Consider the following 26,114-nt stretch of genomic DNA (forward strand, 5'->3'; position numbering starts at 1 on the left):
GCCTTGCAGGTGCAAGTGGGAAAGACTCCCTTTCCAGGATGTTGTTTTCCATTTAAGCCTATTTATGCTCGCAAAACAAATGAATAATGTGGAAATGCACTGGCCCACGGTGAGGCGGGGCTTCCTCTTAAAAATAATAGCTTCGCATATGAAACAAATCTGCACCGTTTGTAGTTTGATGTAGGGTTTAGATAAAAGCTAACCGTCTTACAAGTTTCCCCCATTTTAAAAACAGTAAAATTAAAATGTAATTGGAAGGTAAAACTGCTCGGCCTCCAGACTCCTTTAACTACAGCAGTAAAGAGTTGTGCAAATGGCAGATAGGGGATATATTTCAAAAGTGTCCAGGCTTTATGTCTTTTATTATTAAATGAAAACACTGCAAAACAAAATGCTCCTGTGGCTTGTCCTAAGAGTGTGGTCTGCGTTAAATGCATTTTAAAGGATTCCTTGTTAATTACACACTAAACTTGCTTTGGACAATTGTTTTTACTCGTAATGCGTTTCTTGAAGCCAATTTCGAGTGTATGATTGTTAAGTATTTTTAGATATATTGTGTCAATTGAACAAAAGACGTCCCAGTTTATCCTTGTGTGCTGCTGGCTCTGTGGGCGAAGGGTCGCCTGCCTGTCTGTCTGCCTTGCTAAATGAACAGATGAGGATCCATGGGGCACGATGGCCCCGCGATGCTCGACGGTGACCAAATAAGGGCTGTCTGCAACATGTATGCAGGGAGGAGACAGGGGCACAAAGTTGGCACCGCGCAGCCTCTCGCATTCTTTGGCCCCTCTCAAAAGGATTCTGTCCCTCATCACACATTCACTGTGTGAGCAGACAGGACTTGTGCCGCTACACGAACTGTACAAGTGGTTTTGTGAAATGGGCCATGTACGAGGTTGTCTACGGTTCGGTGGTTGTAAATGTGGAGGTTTGACACTTTGTTGACGCTAATATTTAGAGGGACTTACATTACGAGGGGTTGAAAGCTTACTAGAAACCAATGAGACGGAATACAGACTAACAGGCGGGCAGGCAAGTCACGGAATGAATTATGGATTGCAATGGAAAATATATATATTATGTCAAAATATATATATATAAGTCAAGTACCAAACACTGAACTGCACAGCAGTGCAAAGACCCAAAGTTAAGAGATAGCCATATTGTTCACTAAATTCTGTCTCAGCGCTGTGAGAACTAGTTAAAGATTAACTCTGGTGTTTTTCTTGGGGCCTCTTTGAAGTGGACTTACTCCAGCCCCTGCTTATCTTAATTAGAATGAAATCTAGAGGAGTGAAGTGGTCCTCTGGAAACGAGCACCTCCACTCCCCAGCTCCCTAAAGGACACGCTGCAGCTTTCCCAAGACTTTAAGGCCTCCTAAACGCTGTGTTTGCTCATATCTTTCTGGGACTGCATTTGCTGTGTTACAGACTTTGAACACAGATCATTTTTACTGAGGTTTGAAACTATACGTTTGGGACGTAGCCTCCTCAGGTCAGTTTATATATGAGAAAACCGCAGGAGAAAAACAGTTTTAATATGATTCTTGTAAGCTAAGCTCTTTGAGAATTCGCTTAATGTATAGACTGTTTTTTTTTCACTGTCATGCAAATACCTACAACCACATTAGCATTTAATAATGTAAATGGAACAAATCCGTCCTAAAAATCAATTCTGGTATCTGTCTGAGTGCTTAATTATGCATGTAATCTATTGTCTTTATTTCTAGATTTGTGCCCGAGATCAAGGGTATTAGCCGCGCTATACCCACTACAAAGGCTGCGCCAACAAGTGAAGTCAGACAAATAGCCGCAGGCGTCTCTGTTTCCATTGCCTCAGTGGCTCCGCGGCTCAGAGATCACACATGCAGTGTTTACTAGTGGCATGAGTGCCACGCTGCTGGCTTTAAGCCTAATGGCGTGGGGAGGTCCTGTCACACAGAGGTCACCTGTCTCCCAGGAGAGTGATGTGGAACACACAGGAAGCGAAAATCCTACGCTGTGGTGGACTTCAAGAATTTAGGAGTTATTTCAGATGAGACAGCTAATATACAATCGGAGCTATCACGCCGTGTTGTGTGCCAAACATTGTCCCCTCCTTCAAAAAAAGACTGTGTTCTTTGCACACATCATTAGATTGTTTATCTCATTGCTAGCTCAACAAAAGCAGACATAGTGCTTATCTGTGGTTTTCAAACTTAATGCCACATTGACTTACCAAACAACCCTTTTCCTCTGAATTTGTCGTTTATGATTTGTCACATGTTTTTCGCATCAGTATTAGTAGCTGACTGGGAATAAGCACAGAAATTTCCCAGTGGAGCGACGCTCGATGTATTACAAACTATAAATCTGATATAAATGTTTTCACACTACCAGATAGACACTACTTTTAATTAATATCAGATTTTTTTCTGTTTAAAAACACAATTTAATTGGTGACGTTAGAAAATACTGACGCCTGGCTGTCTCATAGTATGAACCGTGAAGGAAACTGGTAATAAGGTCACAGGCTCATTAAAACGGCTGTACACAAATATGTCGGAGTAGCACGTCAAACATCGACGCTCGCTTTCGCACAAAGAAATCCTGTGTTCTTAAGAATTTCAGTGTATGCCATTAAATTATTAAACCTCTTCTCTGTTAATAATTTTGCAGGAGAGATGAAACATTTTAGCTCCACTGTTTCCGCAGCCCTTTGTCCCAATCACGGCTCAGTGTTGACACCAGTGAGTCTGTCCGAACTCTATTCGTAAACTTCAAGGAACGTCAGCGTATGTCCTCCGCGTTCTCCTCCGTGCCGCAGTTTTGATTAAGCCCATTAGCGTGGATAACCATAACTTCAAAGAATACATTAGAGAAAGGAACATTACTTTCACATTAGCCCTCGCAACCTTAAGTCTTCTGTCTGGTTGAAAACATGAAAGAAATTCTGCGCGCTCATTATAGATAAATGAGCTAAATCGTTCGAGTGAGTTGCAGGATTTCTATGTAGACTGTGGACGCAGAACAATTTCTGCTCCGTGTCCTTGTGCAATGCTGACTTTGTCCTTTCGTCCCGGTTATGGCGCCATATTGTCAAGAAAGCACTAATGTTGGGTGCATTTACTCTGTGTGCGAGGAAATGTGTACACTATTAGGCTGAAAGAAAAGTCTCTGAACAGGTGCAGGAACCCAGACACACACACACAGACTCAGACACTCACTGCACCCTTGCACATAATAAAACACCCAGGGTGAATGTGTATAGGTTTAACCCTGCCTAACGAGAGAGGAAATGGACACAGTAGAGCGGTCGGCTGGACGTGACAGATTTACTGGCTATAACACACCAGGGTGGGGTGGGGGAGAGTTGTGCCTAACATAAACAACAGCAGCACTCTGAAACCTCTGAACAGTGTCCCTGAAGCCTCCTACCATTTTTATTCTGCTGCTTTCAGAAGTGCCAGATGTTTAGCGGCTCAGTCATCAACATCCCACCATCCTCATCCATTACTGCAGCAGGCAGCAGCATCAACCGCTGTGCAACACGGTGGCTGGGTTCAAGTTTTTACTAACCACTATACAGTATTATAATTTGACTGCCAGTCATTGCTCTGGAAGTCACAATATTAAAATGTGGCAGTAGCCGCCGTGTGAGTCAGTGTGTCTTTTTCGCATCTTCTTTGAGCCCGTGTTTGATGCCAGTGTATGTGGCTCTGCCTTTATGGTCAAATGGTAGCAGCCGTGCCCTCCAGGACCGCCGCTTCGGTCTTTGAATGCAGCTTCAAAAGGCGAGGATAAAAACACCAAGTTCAGACAGGAAACAGACACCTTTTATCTTAATTAGAAATGAAGCAATTAGATTGCAGAATCCTTATTCCTTTTGCATAAGAGCTGTGCACGGTTTATACCTCCCACTAAGCGCTGGCCACAAGTCAAAGACAAGTCTTAAAGAGATCCATGGAGTCATCCTAATAAGGGGTGTGCCACCCCCCGAAACAAAATGCCATGTTCGTTTTCAAAACATATTTGGGTTTATTAAGTCCTGGCTAGATCATTTAAATTCCCCCTCAGTATTTGTTTTGCTCTATGATGAGTTCTAGGGAGTCATTTAAAGAATTTTGAACCTCATTTTTTTTTCTTTTGCAGGAGGCAACAAACTGAAGAACCAACAGTTCCGTCTGAACTGGGCTTGGATTTCTTTAGAGAAGGAATACTACGTGGTGGATGAAGACGTCAAGTACCTGGAGGTGGTGCTGAAACGTCGGGGTTACCTGGGGGAGACGTCGTTCGTCGGTAAGTAGACCTCAAGTCACCTGGCAAAACCAGCCTTTAATGTTACCATGGTGTTATGATAGCTTACAGAAGTCCTATTTTAAGAAAAATACAGTCTTTGATCTGAATTTAGATGCAATATATTCACATCTGCGGATGAGAAATACTTTATACATTCTTGGATTTAAGGATTCCCTTTAAACCATCGTCCTCTTTCTCTTTTTGAACACCTAGTGTCTGTTTGCTTGAAGCATACGGCCCGAGGCCAGCGTATCAATAAACAAGCACTCCCTGCGCATAGACGCAACTAAATACACACGTTTCCTATTTTAGAAGACTGACCCAAACACCCAATATGGCCACACGGGTCACGACCTCTCACCTCTCACTTCTGAACAGTATTTACATTCCAATCACACAACAGCACCGGACAATCCCTCGGGGACTGCGCACGCACACGAGAAAAGGTCACCCGAAGTTAGCGGCCATAGAGCGGCGCCACTCCAAATGTTAGCGGAGGGAATTTATTGAGCTGAACTAAAGGAACAATAACTGTTAGCGCTGTTCGAAAAGAAAAAAAAAAAAAGAACGAGCCGCTGTGAGGATTTATGAGTGGCAGGAATTCTTACTACTGGCACCAATGGCCTGTTTTAGTGCTGCCATTTATTCCATCCATAAAGAGGAGGTGTGATTAAAATGACCTGATGTTAAAGGTCAACTCCCATAGGATCATTTACTGTACTGTCGTCTGTAGCTTTGTACGCTCCGTGGACCCAAGACTAATGAGACATCCCTGAGGTGATATGTAGATTTTACTGACCTTTATAGTGTCTCTCACTGAACAGTATATCAGCTTATGTCTTAAGGTCTTAAGACTCGTAATAATATATATATGTGTATATATAGATAGATACTGCAGGCATATGTGGGCAGAAATAATGGTCGACAACAATTCCTAGCAAATCAAAAACTGAATAAATTCCGACATGCTTATGTTTTGCAGAGATGAAAATGAATAATAAGATGAAATTTCTGTGTGACGACCCCGCAGTGATCTCTCTGCAAGTTAATAATAAACAACACAACAATATATATAGTGCACAAGGAGGCCGGGCAAACAGTCAAATAATAGTCGTTTGTTTTTTGCGGTGCATTATCAATTAAAGAAGCACCAGTTTGAACTCTGGATGCACCTTGTTCAGCGCCCGGCGAAAACAAGCGTTGCATTTTTAATTTTCCGAAAACGTTTTATGTGCAGTTTTATTATAATTGCTGCAGCGTGAAGACAAATCACTACGGTGATTTGTGGGTGATGGATCTCTCCATTCTGGTGATAGAAAGCTCACAAAGACGTGTGCGATATGGATTTTTATATTTTATTTTTGTCCGTCAGAACCATTTCGTTTTGAAAGTGCCCTCAAAGAATCAAGTTTATTTTTCTAAATGCATAAGCGGTGAATCCTTTTACATTGTCAATGTCTCATTAAAGTAAGTCAGTGCACGTTTGCATCCTGAGGCAGGGATTCTTTGATTGTGCACCACTCTCTTCCATCTTGGTCTTGGAAACGTTTCTTATTAATATGCAACCAAGACAAACATTTACAGAGCTAACTAAAGGATTGGGCAAGGACCTACTATTCATTTAATGTTCATTTGTAATTTGTCTGTCAAAACCTTTCACTGCTTTCAGCCGTATCCATGCTGTAACACAAGCATATTTAAAACTTTAGGAAGCAGCACAACTTCATGGCACAGTTTTAGTCTAAACTGTTTAGTCAGAAATATAACCTAAGAAATGTATATTTTGTTTCATTCTCATGCTTCAAAACCACCACTATAGCGTAGCCCCTGCAGGTATGAAACTAACAAGCAAGGTGGTATATTTCCTTGTGAAAAATGACTTTCTCACAGGGATCATTTGCAGCTTCCCTCTCCCTCTGCTGTAGGAGAGCAAACCATTTTGACTAATTGGCACAAACAGGCCACCGGAGCAACGTGGCACTTCAAACCATCTGCTTCAGTGCTGTGATGAGAAAGACGTGTCATTGCTTTCTCATGAAGACTGGGGATATCTCCTCTTGCCCAGCTCCGCCTGAGTGAACGCTGATCAGAGGATGGACGCCACTGGTGGGCTATTGCTTCGCTGGTCAGCAGTCACCGGTTTGGAGGCTACCAGCAGGCCCACCCGCTGCGAGGCCTCAAAGTGCCCGCTGCGATCAGGGCCATCAAATGCAGGTCTAGTGCTGGAGATTGAATTAAGTCCGAATCATACTCTCCCTCCTCTCGTAGCTCCTCTTTGAAGACTGCTGATTTTTCAAGCTCCATTGAGATTGCCTATTTTATCTCAGCCCATATGTGCAGAGGCATTTTCCCTCTGTTTGTACTAGCATATCAAAGTCCATTTTCATTCTCATCAAAGAGCAGAATGGTAATTTCAGGAGGGGAAAAACCCAAACTCTGCATTTCCTAATCTGTTGATGATTGAAGATGTTGTGTGTAGTCCTACTGGTATTTCAGTTCCTCTTGCGCTTTCTTCCTCAAACAGCAAACAAACAGCATTTTTAAAAAGCTCCCCTTACTCCGGTGCTTACTTCCTTTGTTTTCCACATTTATAGCAGGTTTGCCTTGTGTTGTGCACAGCCCTGTTTTTGCTGCCAGACCCCCGCCCCCTGCTGTGCATTGCGTGGCCAGTTAGCAAAGACAATGGACAGGCTGTGTGACATTTCACCAGCTTCAGTAGTCCTGCTCAACAGGAATCCGTGCCAGCGTCACAGCTATGGTGGCTATGAGCTCCATCAAACGGCTCACAGGCTGAAGGTCAGACAGTGCAAGTCATCCTCCAACCACTTCTCCTGACACCAGACTGACATCAAGGATAATTGGTTTTATTTCCACTAGAATCATTTGAAACGCTGGGGGGGTGGAAACTGCACCCAGAAGAGGGCAGATATTGTTGAGTTGTGACATTTTCTTTGTTTTCTATGATGGATAAAAAACAGACAACACTGGTATGACTATTCATAGTTACACAGATATCATCATATTGTACATAGAGTACAGCAAACAAAGGTAAACATGAAATAATAATATACAAGGTTATCAGTGCTTAGTTTTTAGTTTTTTTTACAGATTTTGCCTAATTATGATAATAACCAGCTTTTTTTTCGTGTCCTTCATAAGGTATTGGAACGAAGGACGGCACTGCAAAAAAGGACAAAGATTTCCGGGGGAAATCTCAGAAACAGGTGCAGTTCAACCCGGGCCAGACCACGGCCACCTGGAAGGTCAGGATCCTGTCAGACAGCGAGTATGAAGTGTCCGAGACGTTTCAGATCGTTTTGTCTGAGCCAGTGATGGCTGCCCTCGAATTCCCGGAGGCTGCCACCGTGGAGATCCTGGACCCCGACGACGGTCAGTAATGATTTCACTTAACCGTCTCGCTTTAAATGGTGATTGTGCAAAGCTTTATGGGTCGCGGCGGGGCTGGAGCCTATCCCAGCTGTCATTGGGCAGGAGGTGGGGTACACCCTGGACAGGTCGCCGGTCTATCGCAGGGCTAACACAGAGAGACAGACAACCATTCACACTCACACCTAAAGAATCACCAATGAACCTAACTAGCATGTCTTTGGACAGCGGGAGGAAGTCGGAGTACCTGAAGAGAACCCATGCAGACACATGTTGCCTGACAGGGCTGAACTTTCAGCTTTTACCGGTGCTGCCTGCTACAATAGAGTTTGACAGCAGAACATTTTTCCGGCTACATTACATGTCGCCGGGCGTTTGATGTCATGTGTTTTGGCATCAAAGCCTGAGCCACCGTTCTGCACGGGTGTTCACCAGTCATACAGAACGCTCTCCGTTGTAGAAAAGACAAAGAGGCACAGTTACTAGACACAAAAGTACACATTGTTTTCTGAATTTTCTGTTTTCAAGCAGATCCATTTTTCAAGCTCTGGCCCTGCTTGGGGTTTTCTGTGCCTCGGGGCATCAGAGCACTTAATGCTTCAAATACAGTGTTGATTTACAAGAAGGCTGAAGGCTGAGGTGAACTAATAAAACTGCCTTGATGGTGATTGTTTTCGCAGACAGTCTCTTTTTGCACAAACGGGGTCAAAATAATCTCGCATGTCGTCGACGCAGCCACACCGACACGCCTTGCAAATGTGAAATGATCTCAATGTAAATATGGATGAAGCGCTGCTAGAACAGATGAACATTGTTTCCTCAAACAGCTCGACTGCTAACGGAGCCGAGACGGAGAACTGCGCGATATAAATATGGATTAACGCTTCTCCTCGTCCCATCGGGCTTCGCTGGTTGAAAAGGAAAAAATAAATAAATAAATTAAAAAACATTGGTGTCAACAATGTATGCTAATTAACATGTTTAGGTGGAGCCTGTTTCACAAAACACCAATCTCTGGAGGGCAATCGAAACAAATAAATAAATAAATGAACTGGCAGCTATCTCTGTGCAGGCTGTGAAATTCTATTTTTGTTGCCTCATGCCTTGAACAGACCCTGCCTTCCTACAGCCGTGTCTATTATCATATCATTATACTGTTTAGGGTTTCACAAGTTCGAATGTATTTTGGCCTCTCAAGGTCGAATTCACCATGAAGGCTTATAAAAATGCATTTTATGTTTCTTTTAACTGAGAGCAGAAAAAAAAAAAAAAAAAAAAAAGATGGAATCGCCCAAGGCTGCCATCGCAAATCTGTGAAGAATAATTTATTTATTTTGTTTCCAGAGCAGCCAGACTGGAAACGAGAAGTCGAGAGCGGCCTCATAATCCCGCGCGTTTGTTTACACGGCGATGGGAAAGGACGAGTCAAGTTTGTGGATGCTAATTGAGAGGAAGACTCGAGTTCTGACTGAGCTCGGCTGGTCGATTTTATGGATGAAACGCTGCGAGCTCATTACCTTCCTGAATGTCAGAGACAGCTTAGAGAAAGACACAAAGAGATGGAGAGCTGCCAGGAAAACATATGAGGGGGGAAAGAAAAAAAAGAATAGCTTGCCTTTGCAGGTTACGGGTTCAAATCCAGGCTGACTGGGTCCTTTCTGTGTGGAGTTTGCATGTTCTCCCTGTGGCTGCGTGGGTTCTCTCCGGGTACTCCGGCTTCCTCCCACCGCCCACAGACATGCTCATTAGGTTAATTAGTAATTCTAAATTGGCCATAGGTGTGAATGGCTGTCTGTCTCTCTGTGTTAGCCCTGTGATAGACTGGAGACCTGTCCAGGGTGTACCCCGCCTCTCGCCTGATGACAGCTGGGATAGGCTCCAGCAGACCCACGACCCTTCACAGGAACAAGCAGTAACAGAATCAGAGTTAACATACCTCTTTATTCTAGCCAGCTCATAAAAGCAACTAACTTCTTAAATAAAACCAAAGACTCTCTTTTTCTAAACAGCTTTATCTTAAACATACTCCATCTGTGTCACTTACCGGGTCAATAAAGAGCTATGTCTGCCCGCGTCATGTCGTGGAAGCCAATTATAGGTGGTTTACTTGCCGCACATAAATAATGACTAGGTGGTGGGTTTCGATCAAACCGGACGGAGGCGTCGTCAGCAGGGCTGTAATGAGAACTGTAACGAGAGCTGTCACTGGCGCACAAGCCTCGCGCATTCCAGGCTTTTTTAGGGGCGAATAATGTCAGACGCGATTTGATATTCTGAAGCCTCCCCCTCCCCGCCACTTTTTTCCTTTACCTCCGATCGAAGTTCAATTCACCTCACTTCACGTTCGTTTCATCAGGTTCGATTTGCATCCTGTACACGAGACATTTTCCCATACGAGAAGTCGGATAACGTTTTCCGAAGCTCACATCATATAAGCGATCCATGTCAAAGTAACGAGCTTATGTTTTTTTTCTCCACATACAGAGTCCACAGTGTTTATACCCTCAGCTGTTTACAACATAGAGGAGGACATTGGTGAGCTGCTGATCCCCGTACGCAGGAGTGGAGATGTCAGTCAGGAGCTCATGGTCTTATGCTACACGCAGCAAGGTAACACACAAAAACTACTGTACGTGCCGAAATGCTAAACTTTGTGCTGAAACTCAGCCGGATCCCAATATTTATTACTCCACTACGCTCGATGACCTCCCTTCTGTGAAATTAGATCTGGACTTTAGGCTGAGTTTCTGTAACTACCAAGTGTAAAGCACAAGATGAAGGTCGCAGTATTGATGAAAAAGCCGGAGCACTAATGACTTTTGTGGCAGATTTGTCAGCAGTATTTGAAAGATTTTCGTTCTTGCGTCTTAAAGAAAATAAATAAATAAATAAAAAAGGGTTGCAATGAGACAGTTGATCAATGCATCAGGGAAAAAAATAAATAAAAGCCTTTCCTCACTCACTTGACTTGGTGAACATCAAAAACGTTGAAATGAAAATAAACGTTACAGCAGAATCCTGAATAGAATAAAGGAATCCATAACAATGTATTGATTTTATGCTGAGAAAGGTTTATTGTGTTGTGGCATAGTTCGGATCATTAACTGTCTCTTCCCTGTCCGTTCAGTCACGGCCACAGGAACCGTCCCCACCACGGTGCTGTCCTACTCTGATTATATCTCCAGGCCGGAGGACCATCACAGCATCCTGCGCTTCGATAAAGGAGAGACGGAGAAAGCCTGCCGCGTTGTCATCATTGATGATTCCCTGTATGAAGAGGAGGAGAGCTTCAATGTAACCCTCAGCATGCCGATGGGGGGCCGTCTGGGCTCAGAGTTCCCCACGGCTAGAATCACAATCATACCCGACATGGATGACGGTAAGATGGCATTGTGCTGATCACATGTGTGAAATGGGATTCAATCCGGCATCAAGTAGTCTGCGCAGGTTAAGAAATCACAGAGCTTTGATTGTGTGTGTGTGTGCTTTTTTCTTTTTTAAATATATTTCCGTTTTAATTAAAGTCTCAAGAAAAGCCAGCATGAAATTGCTCTTGGCTGGAAGGGATTTTTATCTTGTTTGAGGTTTCAGTGTAATTGCATCTCTTATTTTATGTGTGCCGTGCATAAGCACTTTGACAGCAGCAGCAACAAAAAAAAGTTTTGTAAATGCACTACGTTGCTCCGTAAATTCATCCAAAGAGAGACGTTCAGACAGGTAGACCGGCAAGTGGGCAGACACGCGGCAAACAACTTGGTATGGATTTGATTTTTTATTTTTTATTTTTTTGTCTGCTTGTTGTTTATGCTTGCCTGCCAGTGTCTCGGAAAGAAAAGCGTTTGAGTGTGCAAGCCGCCTTCCTGGAGGCAAAGCCTTTATCTCGTATCTGCAGGCTCAGACTGGAGGGCCGATAGTCTCCCATATCTTCCTGACGCCTCTTTGTTCCCCGACACCTGACGGCCTCCCCTCAGTTCTCTATCGCTCCGACGATCTCCAGAAGCACTGCTGTGAAGTCCAAGACTATGTGATCGCGGGCAGGCAACGCCGGCGCGGAAATAAAAAAAAAAAAACCCTGCGTGATTGCCAAACCGTCGAATCAAAACCATTTGAAGCTAAATAATTGAAGTGATGGTGCAACATCCAGTTCACTCCGTTATCTGATCGCTGGGTTTAAGTAGTGGGAAAATCATAGCTGTAGTGAAATCGGTGTCGTGTGACTAAAGTGGGATCCACATTTATTTTAAGTATTTCATCACCTTCATACATACATGCCTTCCGACGTACGTCCTGGTTTCGCCCTTAGCGAGAAAAAACACCATTAAACGGGGCCTTCAAGCAAAATGAACACCCTTTTGTTTCCCTGCTTGCACTTCTTTACAGTCCAGCATTCATTTCTTTATTTATTTATTTCAGTTGTGGCTAATATTAGATAATATTAATCATCTCTCCGTGAAACCTGCGCCTTTAAGGCTCCGGCAGCAGGTTTCAATCCTCTTTAAAGCCTTAACCTGCGTAACAGCTTATTTTCCCTTTCCATCCCCCTGGGAGCCGAGGCAAACTTCAAGTCTATTTGTCTGACCTGGTTGAGGATGGAGAAAGTTGTTCCTACTGTAGCAGCATCTGGTGTAACCTGAGAGCCTTTCGACCTCTGCTGCTCCTGGGTATTGACTCCAGACTGTCAAAACAGCTGCTGAGACACACTGGGTTTTTTAATAGGATGTGCTGCAGTCTGTCCTTACCGCACGTGGCCTGCCTCACAAAGAGGTCCTTTTACCCTGCAGCTATTACATTACATCGCCATGTTGTTTATAGATGACACCTCAAGCATGTGTTTACAACTGCCAGCGAGCTCGCTGATTGGAGACATTATTGATTAATCTCCTGCCGGGACCGTCTGACTCGAATACGGTGCAAGTTGCTGCTTGTCACTTACATTTAAGAAGAGGATGAAGGATGTTTCATAAACTGGGAGGCTTAATAATAAATCTTACGTGTTATAGGTTACAATAAAGTAACTTGAAGTTTGCTTTGGAAGTGGATTTAGAAAAAGCAGCTGCAGCAGGAACAGTTCCTGTCACAACTAAAATGCATTTTAATTCACGCTTTGCTGCATTTTCATATAGCTGTCGAAGGCACTTCTATTACGTGAATGCCCTTGTTTTATAGTGTGTGTGTGTGTGTGTGTGTGTTATCTCAGCTGTTGCAAACAATCACTTGCCTGAGTAATCCCCCTTTTTGCAGCTCAAATTAATCAATTCATTATAAAATATACCAAGAAATGACTCCACGCCGCAGATCTGAGACCCCCTGGCATGCCTTCGCCTGTATTAGCCATCCTCGGTGTTTTATCACCAGAACAACAGGAGAAAAGAAGGCTCCGTGCATCACAGGATTAACTCGACCCAGACTGACAACCTTCATTAACAGTCTGCTCTCAGTTTTATTCCCTCTTTATCTGTAATCATGTTTTCTTTGCCTCTGGCTTTCTCGGCGTGGTTGAGTGACAATCAAGATCTTCTTATGCATATCAGATGTCAGAGAGCGCCATGCTCACATGCATGCACCTATACAACATAATTGTAAAGAAAACATAAAGCGACCCCCCCCCCCCATAAACTGACTTTGTGTAGATTTTATTACTATTCGCAGAAGTCTGATTCTTACTCTTGTTAAATGCAACACAGACAAAAACAGTGCCTGGAGCCACTATCCAACGAGTTGTCTCCTTATTATAATGACACCAGTACCTGACATCGGGTCGGCTCCCTGTGCACACTTATACACACAGAAAGAACACACAACATGTGTAAAGGTGGCGCGGCGAGACCTCCGAAGTCTAATTTTGGGATTAGGTGCTGAATGCTGCCGGGATCCACAGAATAAATATGACGTGAAGAGCACGGGAGGAAAAAAAAAAAAAAAAAAAAAAAAAGTGGTGTCAAGCCTACATATCTCCCTGAAGGAGGTGATAATGAAATGGCTTGAGTATTGATGGTGGGGTAAACGGTAAACAGCTCTGAGGCAAGAGGAACAAAACCGATCTTCTGTCTGGAAGAGTAGAGAGGCAGCAGAAGATTCATTCCCACTTTTGGTTCAGCAATTCTGGCTCGGTTTTAAATTTATCCAGCTTCCTTTTCCATCTTCTCTCCGCTCCAGTGCATGTGGTGTTAAGGCAAATGGGGGCACCACATCTTTCATTGTTCTCCCTGTAGTAGGAATAGCTGTCAAGTGGGTGTTGTACTCAGGATGGGGGGGCGGCCGGTGCTTGGCCAAACACCTGTCCCTGCCTGAGGTCTGTGCTGGGACTCCCTTGGAGACCTTTCAGTAGCTATACCAGGTTGTGGACTCAAATAGATCTTACACTGATATTTGCAAAAAAAAAAAAAAAAAGGCATGTCAGCAAGATTGAGTAACCCTGAGTAACCACAGTGAAACTACAAGCAGGGCACCGGTGCACACTCACCCCGTTCCGTGCGAGCACACAATCCCGGCCACCTACGATGGTACAAGCATGTGCAAGAAACCACACACAAGGTGGGGTTTCTATTGTCTGCCAAGCGTCTGATGCTAATCTGGCAATCGCTGGGACTGTAAATTGAGAATGTCTTGTGCTTTTTTTTACATAAACGAGCAGACGTCTGCACTAATGGCCTGTTTTGAAGAGCTGTGCCGTGCTTTTTCTCAACTTAAACCTTCGCCTCGATAATTAGCGCACCTTCCCCCCAAGAGGGAAATAATAATTATGCATGGGAATTTGCAAACGCAATTTGCTCTGACTTTAAATGCATGCATGACCTATTGTATATAGCCTGTGTTGATCCACAGAAGGGTAGCTATAAGTAGAGGGGATTATTGTGTGTAAAGTCTTCTGTAATAGCATTTTTAATTTTATATTGCAGCTATTTTTTAGTCATTTGCAAGGGTCAGTTGTTCACGTTGTTCTCAAACACATCTCAGCTAAGCTAGTATGCAAAATGCAAAAAAAGCCCCTGAGGAAACCATATTAACAGGATCCCAGCAGGTAATTGTTGCTCTGAGCCCTCTAACAGAGACCGTGTATGAGAAAAACATGGACGTTACCATCATGTCTGGAAAGTGAAACCAATGCAAAGTCGATACCGCTGATGGTGGCTAGGTGCTGGCTCCACAAAATCCAATAGACTGTCATTCATGAAACGCAAGGTAAATTGTTTTTCCAGTAGCCATTACGATGTCGACGGATCAGTCTGCTGCTTGTCATTTTAAAAATGATTCCATAACTGGTTAGATATTAGGCCTGGATAAAGAGGTACGAGAGCTATGCCTGCATTTTGGGCTTGTGCCTGGCTTGGTTCACATGTCAGGTCTGGGTGATTGATAAGTTTTCCTCAGGTTCTCAGTCAGATCGTCTTCTCGTTCTGCACTCTCATTCAAACTCTCATTCTGGCGCAGAAACAAACAAACAAACCAGAAACAAGATGTTGACAGCCAAATGCCAAGCTTGACGCTTTAAACTGTGGCTGCATCCATCTTTTATATATATATATATATATATATATAGATAGTAAACGGAACCAGACTGGCGAGACGTGAGGTGGAGCTGTGGAGGGAAGTGAAGAAATACAACAAAAAAAACACACAAATAGAAGGGAGCAATACATTAAAAAGATAAATGCGAGCCAACGAATCCAAATAACAGTAAGGACACAACAGGACTGGCAAACAAAGCTAAATGTCAGCGGGGCACACTTATAAAATAGCGGGCAACAAGAGGAGGTATAAAGGAACAAGGTCAATAAACACATAAAAAGCAGGCTAGTAATTAGGAGGAATGTGGGCGCACAAAATGTTCTAGTTGTTTTACACTTGCCAATAGAGAGGTTTAAACACAAAGCCTAATAACCTGCACAAATCAATACTACTGCTGCTACAGTGTGTGCAAAAGCAGAATCAGTCTAAGTTAGCATCACAATTAAGTTCTATATACCAGGCACAGGTAATATGATTACCTCTTCCTGCAGAGAGGTAAATCTAATAGCAGCTTTGCACTGAATGCCTGTAAAGTTTACAAGTTGCCCAGGTATTCTGCAGTAGCACGGACAGCTGCAATCCATAGAATACCTACCTATTTTCCCGGCGGCACACCATCTGCACGTAAACGGCCACATCCTTGCAGTTTCCACCGGGGCTTTTGCCTGTGATATGTTTGGGGAAACTTGTCCTTTCTTGCCGAGGTAATTGCTGTTTGATATTGACTCTGCATCCGGGGGAAAATGCTTTGGTGGTTGGGACGGGAAAGACGTGAGAATGCTTGCACAGCAGGACCCGAGTGGCGTATTTATAGCCTTGTGCCTGTAAATTTAACTCTGGTTCTGAACGTGTGATTAGGAGCTGTTTTAAAGATGGGCGGGTCCCGTGCATGTGCTGTATATCCTGGATGGGAATGAATCGAGGTTGGGGGGGGGGGGGGTAAACCTGCAGCCCCTGTCATTACGCCTCACCTGGATTCCCATTTTCTCTGATATAAACAGATGTCCGCGGCACTTAAGCCGAGACTGTCTGACTTTAATCAGCATTCTTAAGACGCTCAATCGAGAGCCTGCTTTGAAATTGAAAGTGTTTGTTGGTGTCATCAATCATTAAAGTTGTTGATTTTCCTGTATTTGAATATGGAGCTGCATCTTTTCTTTCTTTTTTTTATAATTATTTTGTCGGAGAGAGATTAGTCTAGCACACAGTGGGCAGAAGAGCATTTGCCAGGGCTCAATTGAATCTCACCATTAGAGAAGCCACTTAGCGCTGTGGGAATGTCATGCAAAGTTCAAGTGAAATCAAGCAGTCAGTGGGAGTGTAACAGTCCCCTTAGGGACGTCTGTGTCTCTCTTTATGTTTCTGCTTTTATTTTATTCTCACTCGTATGCGAGATATTCCTGTTGTTTGCCGTTGTTCTTTCGCCATAACGCACAAGAAAGGGATGATCATAACAACTATCTGGGAGGTGCTCATATTCTTGACTTTTACTTCATATAAAAGAAAGAACTCCTGTTGTTTTTTTCCATCAAGATATCCATTGTTTTATAATTTTAAACAGCCATAAAAAAAATCACATTTGTAACTTTAAGCTGCTAGCGTATATTACAATGCAAACAAAAGTCACCGAATACAAGATCTAATCTTAAAAATAATTTTTTTTGTCAATAGATAAAGATTTAGCACACCTTACATAATTTTACATAATAAGTAGGTCTAATCTGGATCATCTCCCCTTACATTCGTGTAACCTTAGATGTGCTTTGTGGCGTAGGAGGCTGCTGCTGCTGCCGCTGAGCTGATGGAGGCCAGGAACCAGCGGTTTACCTTTCAGTTAATGGCCCATAGCTCTTTGAAGCTCACTGTTTGTCTGCTGCACAAACCTTATCTGATTACTGGACTAGTACAACAGGGCCTGAGTTCCTGGCTGCCAACCTCAGGCTAGTATATCTGATTACTCCCTCCACTTGGGGACCCAGTGCAGGCAGCCAAAACCATCTTTGTTTGGTTTCTCTGTGGGGAAAAAAAAAAAAAACCTGGCAGCTGCGAGCCTCTTGATGCAGCACTCATTGTGCTCGCCGTGCTCTCAGGACAGATTAAAGCCTAAAAGTTTTCTGTCCTTTGCTTGCACTTATGAGTAATATTATTTCAACCACAGAGATGGCTTCTCTGAGAACCACAAACCCCAGGGGTTTCCTTAAAAAGACTTTTTTCCCTTTTAGAACTTGTCTTTTCTTGCTAATATCGAGCCGGTACTAAAAGCAGTCTGCCTTAAAACCTGTTGTATCTTCTAAGACTCAGATTACTGGCAAGACTAATTATATAGTCTAAAATAATAAAACCTTTATGTTTTTTCCCCCCACAACAGTAATTGTGCCTGGCAGCACTGTTGACTGACAGTTAATCTCTGCCTCTCTTCTTTCTTGCTCTTGTGTTTTGGTTTTACTTGATAACGTAATCGTCACGTGCAACAGTATGGATTAGTTTTTGTTCAGTGCTTTTATCTCTCTGCTCCACATTCTCCATTTTGCCTCACACTGTGTGATGAGAAACATCTAAGTACCGTTTTGTAGGTGCACAGCTCCATTGTCATGGAAACCACAACTCTGCCCATGGCCATCGCCATTCACTTAATTTATTCATTATCTGGTCACAGCTGCTTTCCAAAGCACAAGGTTTTTACTGCTCAGTTGGTGCTTGTTCCCTTTAGTGATAACAATAATATATTTAATCAGTTATGAAAATGTGAGCCTTTTGTTAGTTGAAATTGAAACTGGATTGGTTTCCCGGTTCTGAATTGCTGTAACCGCGTGACTTCTCTCTGTGGATGTCCGTAAATAGTCTACACTATTACACACGAAGGCACTTCTTGTAGTTGGTGAACGCACCGCCCCGAGGGAGCATGCACAGAGGTCCAAGCCTTTCAGCGACCGTTTCTCTTGTTTGACACGGCTCAGAGAGGCTCGGAAAGGGTTAAACAGAATAACAGTGGGTGAGTTTGGCTGCAGTGGAATCTCAGCTCATAGAAACACTAATTGCAGACAGGCAGGCCCGGGCTGGCACATCGAGCTTTACATCCCCCAGACCTCCTGTCAGGCCTCCTGTCTGCCTCTCAGACCCATCACTATCAAAGTGAGCTCCACTACCAGGCTCATCCAAAACCAGGAAATTCAGTTTTGCCTTCAGGTTTTTTTTTGAGTACTTGTTACAGCTAAAGTAATACCCCCAAAACATCACAGCAGGAAGTTAGAAAGTGCTGTTTAAGGTCTACAATTACAGCGTTGACTACCTGCTGCTGGCTTGATGGAAATGTTCCCTCAATTCTCCTGTAATCAAAGATAATCTTACATAGTATGCCGGCTATTAAAGATTCAACTAGGCAATTACGCGAGGCATTCAGAATACCCTGTTGTGAAGCAGCTAAAAGATTATTATGGGCTGCATCCTTCCGTGTGCTTTTCCTCATTTCACTCCTTCCTCTGTTGTTGTTCCCAGATCCTGTCTTCTACTTTGGCAACACAGACTACCATGTGGATGAGAGTGATGGCTACGTGGAAGTGCAGGTGTGGAGGACGGGGACCGATCTTTCCAAGGGAGGGACTGTCACAGTGCGCTCCAGGAAGACGGATCCTGTCTCAGCGGAGGGTATGTGTCCTCTGACAGCTTCTGCTAGTTTGTGCTTAGATAATTGTAAACCACAGCGAACAATAGACTTAACTCGTCACCCTGTCAGTCTTTGTTTTCCTGAGCTCAACTGCGCGAGGAGAGTTTAACACTGGATATGCTGAGTGGATGACCTGGGGAATGTAAACATTGTTTTAGGCTGGGGGAGAGAAGCCCTGTTGGGATTCTGTCTTATAGTCACTGGATCTACACATTGTTGTGGAGGTAACCTTAGTATGTGTGAGGACATACTGTAGCTTCAGGAATGCATCCTGATTGTTCTTCACTTGGTAGGCGCTTTGGACTGGTTGCCGTCTCCTCAAGTCTTCCCCGAAGCTTCTATTATCTCCTGCCCCCAGGCTATTTTCTCCCAGTTGCGCCTGATTCTTCGGCTCTGTTCCTGCGTTACAGATGTAAAAAATAACTAGCACCTAATCATATGCAGCACGATAGAAATGCAACCCCGCGCTTGCACACGTAACTGGGTCATAAGTACATGAAAAAAGCCCGCGGCCAAAGGGTGAGCTCCCAATACCCGACTCTTCAAAGAATGCCAAATGAATAACCTTTTTGCGCTCGGGGAGATGTCCACTTTCTAGCGTGGCTTTAATCACGCAACAAATTCCAACTGTTCGTGGCTATCCACCGTGAGACTGAAACAGTCATTTTCCCAGTGTGCATAGTATATGCTTTCATCTGGCTCGCTGCCTGACACTCACGAATGAATTATGAAGGAAAATGAGAACTGCTGACGAAATAAGATCAAGCACTGTAGTCCATTTGTGCCATATCCCCCCTACGTCCCACAAACACTCTTTGAAACGCCCCTGACCTATATCGTGTTGTGGGGCAGCTGGTGCGGATTACGTGGGGATCAGCCGGAATCTGGACTTCGCACCGGGGGTCACCATGCAGACGTTTCGTGTCATCATCCTGGATGATCTGGGACAGCCAGTGCTGGAGGGGCCAGAGAAGTTCGAGCTGGTGCTTCGGATGCCCATGAATGGGATCCTCGGGGAGCCGAGCAAGACTGTCATCCTCATCAACGACTCAGTTTCTGACTGTGAGTGAATCTCTCGGTTGTGGTCTAAATGCATTCAAAAAATGACCTCTCTTTTGTTGTTTTTATTTGGTTTTGTGGATGTAATCGTGTCGTTCCAGTGCCAAAGGTGCAATTCCGTGATGCTGTGTACGTGGGGGAAGAGAACTCGGGGCACATCTCGGCCACCGTGTACCGTAGCGGTGATATCAGCTACAAGTCCACAGTGCGCTGTTACAGCAGGCAGGGGACAGCCCAGGTCATGATGGACTTCAATGAGAGGCCCAACACAGATGCTTCCATCATCACCTTCTTGCCAGGTAGACTCGTAAAACCAAGCACATGTTCCTTTGGCATATGCTTCCCTTTGCTTACTTACACGAGGACACTGACTTTTACATTTCTTTGTTTACAGGAGAGGTTGAAAAACCTTGTTTACTGGTGCTTGTCGACGATACAGAGCATGAGGAAGAGGAAGAGCTTCGTCTCGTGTTGGGAAGCCCCAAAAGCGAATCTCCATTTGGAGCGTCAATTGGAAGGCAGAACGAAACGCTCATCAAGATAAAAGATGATGCAGACAGTAAGTTAGAAGAGTGTATTTCATGATATCACCATGTGGGTTACGCCCACGCTGCCTCTAACATGTGGTACGCTGCAGTATCACAGTTCACTATCATGATTAAAACAATACCGTGCTTTCTCAGAGGCCACGATCAGTTTCAAAGAGACCAAATTCAGTGTGAACGAGCCGAAGGAAAGCGGCCAAGTGTCTGTGGTGAAGATAAAAGTGCAGCGCATCGGAGACACCTCCAAGGTCTCTGTCGTCCGAGTTCACACGAAGGACGGCTCTGCTACCTCTGGGGAGGACTACCATCCCATATCTGAGGGTAAATAATTCCGCCAGGCGCTTCTATCAGGCCGGCAAAGATGTGAAACTTGCTAGAGAAATATTTGTCCAATGCCTCTTGTTTTTCTGCAGAGATTGTGTTCAAGCAGGGAGACACGGAGCACTATGTGGAGGTGGAGGTTTTGTACGATGGTGTCAGAGAAATGAGGGAGGCGTTCACTGTGCACCTGAAGCCTGATGAGAACATGGTGGCAGAGACAAAGGTGAAAGTTAAACCAAATGAATGTCCCAACTACCATACTGTTACGTCCTTTAACATCCTCTTAATTGCTCTTGTTTGCCATTCAACAGTTGAACAAAGCCATCATTTATATCGAGGAGACCAACAGCATGGCGGATGTTACGTTCCCCTCAGTCCCCAAAGTGGTTTCTCTGTTACATTATGATGACATCGACAGGACCAGGGACTCTCTGCTTGTGGCCGGATACCCAGTCATTTGTGTCACTGTATGTCCCACATGACAGTCTAATAAATACATGTTTATATACACCAATCAGCCACAACATTAAAACCACTGACAGGAGAAGTAAATAACATTTACCATCTTGTGACAATTCAACGTTCTGCTGGGAAACTTTTGGACCTGGCATTTTTGTGGATGTTACTTAGACGGTGGTCATAATATTATGCCTGATCGGTGTATCTCTCAGTCATTTACTTTGCCACTGGTTAACTTAACAAGTCCGCTTTGGCTGCTGCAGTGATTTCTGGGTACCTTTATCTCACAAGCGTGCTTTCCTTTCCCTTTTCCAGGCCTGTAACCCCAAGTACTCAGACTACGACAAAACTGGCTCCATCTGCGTAAGCGAGAACATCAACAACACCCTAACTCGCTATCGTTGGCTGGTCAGCGCCCCGACTGGCCCCGATGGCGTCACCAGCCCGATGAGGGAAGTTGACTTTGATACGTTCTTCACCTCCTCCAAACTCATCACCTTGGACTCAGTCTATTTTCAGGCTGGTTCCAGGGTCCAGTGCGCTGCAAGGGCGGTGAACTCTAACGGGGATGAAGGTCTAGAACTTAGTAGCCCCATAGTGTCCATCAGCAAGGAAGAGGGTGAGTTCGGCTGTGTTGTGTAAATTAGTCTTTTTAATGAAAATGGATCGACACCAGTAGTTTTCGTCCATCATCTGACAGAAACCTGAAAGTCTGTGGAGGATATTTAAGGAAAATCAAACATTTTGATATTTGCTTATATGTTGTGTGTTTGCAGGAATGTGCCAGCCTCGTGTTGTAGGCACAGTGGGGGCCGAGCCCTTCTCTGCCAAGCTGCGCTACAGTGGAACAGAGGACACAGACCACCCCAACCTCATCAAACTAATTGTCACCATGCCTCACATTGATGGTAAGAATAGCCAACTGAGGCAGGTTGTTGATTTGAAAGCTACCTAATTTCCTTGTGTCATTAATCAACCAGATTCTTTGAATAAGTAGCTGCTTCAGAGAGTTAATCTGTAATTGTTAATCCAAGAATTCTCTTCACTTTCTCTTTCCTCACACAGGCATGCTGCCTGTAGTGTCCACCCGCCCACTGTCTAACTTTGAGCTAACGCTGAGCCCTGACGGCACCCGCGTCGGCCAGCATCGCTGCTCCAATTTGTTGGACTACTCTGAGATCAAGACTCGCTACGGCTTCCTTAGCGAATCCACAAAAAATCCAGAGGTGATCGGCGAGACGGCGCCTTACCAGTACAGCACTTCCCTCAGGGGGTCCAGTACGCTACGATTCTACAGAAACCTCAACTTGGAGGCTTGTTTGTGGGAATTCACCAGCTACTATGACATGTCCGAGCTGCTCAGTGACTGCGGCGGCACCATCGGGACTGATGGACAGGTAAGCAGCCGCACCTTTGCGCTTCAGCTCACCTTTGACCCCCCCTTTTTCAACTCTAGACATGAAGTGCAATGAGTCAGTTCAATAAAGTCATGCTCCCCTTGAGGATAGGAATGTGGATTCAGCAGTTACTGGCCGGTCCTATAACAAGCCTTTCTCATTCTCAATCTCAATCAATCATTTATTATCTCATTAAAACCGCACTTGTCGACTTTTTTTTTTCTCGAAGGATCCTAAAGAAAATACTAGCCCGTAAAGAAGTCATTAATTATTGTCTGGAGACTCATGTTAACCTCTGTAGTAATATCTAACCCAGCACCCTGTCTCCCTGGCAGGGGCAATTATTTGTCTTGTCAAAGTGGCAAGTCAACCAGCAGCTTAATAAAAGATCCAGCTCAGTTTTTTTTTTTTTTTGCCCCTACACAATTTGCTTTTCTGCAGCAGCAGATGTTAAAAGTGGTGCTAAAAAGAGGAGATCTTAAAGCTTTCTCCGACCTCCTGGTACACATGCCTTACAGCCTTCAACATTATCATGCAGCTTGGAAACTTTCTCTTAGTTGACTTTCAGTTAATTAAGGTAGAGGTCTAGAAGGGTGCAGGGGGGCACATCATGGTGCAAACCTCCACTACAGTCCCTACTGAGGATTATTAATTCAAGCCCCAAGGCACTGGCGAATATGTTTTGGCGGTTCTGTGTGTATTGGCTGGCTATCGTAATGGGAGTTTCTCATTTTACATAGCTCCGGGTCTATTTAATAACAAAGTCATCACCCGGGTGATAACAGCCTTCCTCAACAAGTGGAAGTTTGCGGCCTGCAGCCACGTGATGCAAATACTGAATGAGCGAATGTGGCGGTAATAAACATGTCTGGACGAGCAAGTGGTCGGCTTCGTGCAATAAAAACTTTACCTCTGCCACTTGTGATATCTTGAGGTCAGAAATCAATAATGCACTGTCTTTAATTATTAGCTTCCACATTAATCAGAGATAATCTAGTCATTTATAAAGGATAAATGAAGTTAGAAGTGTTAATCAAGCAATAATTTAGTTATCAGAAGGGAGACTAACTGTGTTTACAACTTAAAACATGGTAGGTAGATATAAACTGAGGCCTCCTGGGTTCAGTTTCAGGAAGTGTATAAAAGGATCATTGCAAAAAGGAACATCCTTTGTTTGGGGATGCCCTGTGACCCAAGTGCTCCTCTAAGTGGGCAGGCAGGCTGATTGGAGAAAAGCTCTGCGCAGGCCGGGGCCAGTGTCGTGTCACAGTGCAGGGCTTAGTGCCCAGCTTAACAGGACCACAGGAATCTATTAAGGCCCAGCAGGTTGTGTCAGAAAGGCCATTCTGCAAATCATTTGCCTGAGCTCTCGGTGCCCAGAGGCGAAGGCACGTCTCCACATGAACGCCGAGCCAGTGCAGGCAGGTACCTCTCACAGGTCAGAGGAAAGTGCAGATACCAGAGAGCACTCTATCTGAGGACTTTCACCACTCAGAAACCTTTAAAGTGTATAGAACAGCTCTTTTAAGAAAAGTTTGGAGCAATTCAGTATCCCCTGTGCTTTCTTATAGAAGATATCATTTAGTATTTTGATTTGGGCACGGTAAATCTAAAGTTAAAAAATGGACATTATAGAAAGTAGATTAAACCGTACAGTTATATCAACACTTAATGATGTCTGATTCATGGAGATATTACTGCAAACTGTGCTTTAAGTTTCTTTATATATGCAGTGGCAATGAAACACTGTTCCCATTAGAATATGTTGTATTTTTACTAAATTCAGGATGTTCCCAGGTGTCATGTTTTCATCCCGATACCTTTAATTCAGCTCCTGTTGCTCTTCACCGCAGGTGCTGAATCTGGTCCAGTCCTACGTGACCCTTCGAGTCCCACTGCACGTGTCGTACGTCTTCCACTCCCCCGTGGGGGCAGGAGGATGGCAGCACTTTGACTTGCAGTCGGAGCTGAGGCTCACATTCGTGTACGACACTGCCATCTTATGGAGAGACGGCATCGGCAGCCCACCTGAGGCTGAACTGCAAGGCAAGGCTTGAGTTTTAATATTGAATATACGGGTCTTAAAAGTGCGTCTGCTTCGCCGGAGCAGCTATAAATTTATTATGTAGTTAAATTAAAACGCTCTGTCACTGTCTTTGCAGGTGCCCTTTACCCAACCAGCATGCGCATAAATGGCCAGGGACAACTAGTAGTCAACTTCCGGACGGAGGCTCGATTCAGAGGGCTGTTTGTGTATAGACATCCAGGTATAGTATATCATACACAAGAGCTGTTCTCTAAATGTATTGTGATATATGCTGCTGCTTTAGTTTCTTTCTGATTTATTTATTTATTTATTATATAATTTTAGATTATATATTTGTTTTAACTTAATTGATGTTCTTTTTCCATCAGCTTCACCTCTCACCTCCATGGTTATGTGTCCGGACCACCCTGGTTTGACCTTTAACCTCAGCGTTGTGAGGAATGAGCCAACCTACAACCAGCCCATCCAACAGTGGACATTCATCTCTGATTTTGCTGTGAGACCAGTTTCATTGTTTTTACACATTTTTTTTCTTCCTAATTCTTACTGAATGTGATTTCTCCTCTCAGGTGCGTGACTACTCAGGCATGTATACAGTGAAGCTGATCCCCTGCACATCCCCTCCTAGCCTGGAGTACACCATCCCTCCCGTGTGCAATCCCAGAGAACCTCTCACCTTTGAATTGGATATCCGCTTTCAGCAGGTAATGAGACCTTGTTTCAAACATTACAGTTCAGGTCAGATTTAACCTTTTATTAGAGAATAACTTATATTTGGGTTCGAAACATAGACTGTATAAAGACGGACCGTGGAACAGCTCCTCAAAACTGAAGCCAAAGCAAGTAGAGCCCCCCCTGTGGCTGGCTGCAGTATATATAGGTCATAAGCTCCACCTCTTCCATGTTAGTGGATGGGACATGGGACAAACTAAAACACTAAAATACACTTCAATTTTATTTTTTTTTTCATGGATGGTTTCTGTAATTTTAGGTAGTTAATATAATTTTGATGCATGTTGAAATGTCATTTTTGTTTTGGATAAGTTTTGTTTTAGTTAGTTATTTGGCGCTACACAAACAGGATGTGACATGTACCAGTTGCCATGCCAATTTCTCCATAAAGCGGCAGGGACAGATGTAAAAAAATTATAAAATTAAAAAATAAGTACAGTGTATAATCCAACATTTCCTTGTAACTGGCGGAGGTAGAGCAGAGCGTAGTATTAATTAAACGAAAACGCGAGTGAGTCTAGAGGACGTGTGGACATGTCCAAAGTCGCAAGCTATATACAGTCAATGGTCGCAAGATGGCGCTGCCCGTATCTCTGGGAAATTATCATCAGCTTGGCCAATGCAAGGAAGGTGCGACACGTTGTCCATATTTCTATGGTTCGAATCCATCGGCCAAAAGTCTGAGATTCTTAATATTTTAATGCAATTTTACAAAA

The 26,114-nt window shown here is 44.0% G+C and overlaps 1 protein-coding gene across 1 annotated transcript in view; it reads left to right on the plus strand.

Moving 5' to 3' along the window:
• The window catches only part of frem2b (FRAS1 related extracellular matrix 2b), a 50,007-nt gene that overhangs the window by 18,094 nt on the left and 5,799 nt on the right, over positions 1 to 26,114 (plus strand). Inside the window, exons 3-20 of the mRNA XM_084559345.1 lie at positions 4,132 to 4,278; positions 7,438 to 7,668; positions 10,150 to 10,275; positions 10,793 to 11,044; positions 18,670 to 18,819; positions 19,691 to 19,900; positions 19,999 to 20,196; positions 20,292 to 20,456; positions 20,581 to 20,763; positions 20,856 to 20,986; positions 21,075 to 21,230; positions 21,538 to 21,841; positions 21,999 to 22,130; positions 22,288 to 22,619; positions 24,473 to 24,665; positions 24,782 to 24,886; positions 25,035 to 25,162; positions 25,236 to 25,370. Coding sequence (XP_084415471.1) covers positions 4,132 to 4,278; positions 7,438 to 7,668; positions 10,150 to 10,275; positions 10,793 to 11,044; positions 18,670 to 18,819; positions 19,691 to 19,900; positions 19,999 to 20,196; positions 20,292 to 20,456; positions 20,581 to 20,763; positions 20,856 to 20,986; positions 21,075 to 21,230; positions 21,538 to 21,841; positions 21,999 to 22,130; positions 22,288 to 22,619; positions 24,473 to 24,665; positions 24,782 to 24,886; positions 25,035 to 25,162; positions 25,236 to 25,370 — 3,278 coding nt within the window. The remainder of the gene's footprint in view (positions 1 to 4,131; positions 4,279 to 7,437; positions 7,669 to 10,149; positions 10,276 to 10,792; positions 11,045 to 18,669; positions 18,820 to 19,690; positions 19,901 to 19,998; positions 20,197 to 20,291; positions 20,457 to 20,580; positions 20,764 to 20,855; positions 20,987 to 21,074; positions 21,231 to 21,537; positions 21,842 to 21,998; positions 22,131 to 22,287; positions 22,620 to 24,472; positions 24,666 to 24,781; positions 24,887 to 25,034; positions 25,163 to 25,235; positions 25,371 to 26,114) is intronic.

The sequence above is a fragment of the Chelon labrosus genome, assembly GCF_963514085.1.
Source record: "Chelon labrosus genome assembly, chromosome: 13".
Lineage (NCBI taxonomy): Eukaryota > Metazoa > Chordata > Actinopteri > Mugiliformes > Mugilidae > Chelon > Chelon labrosus.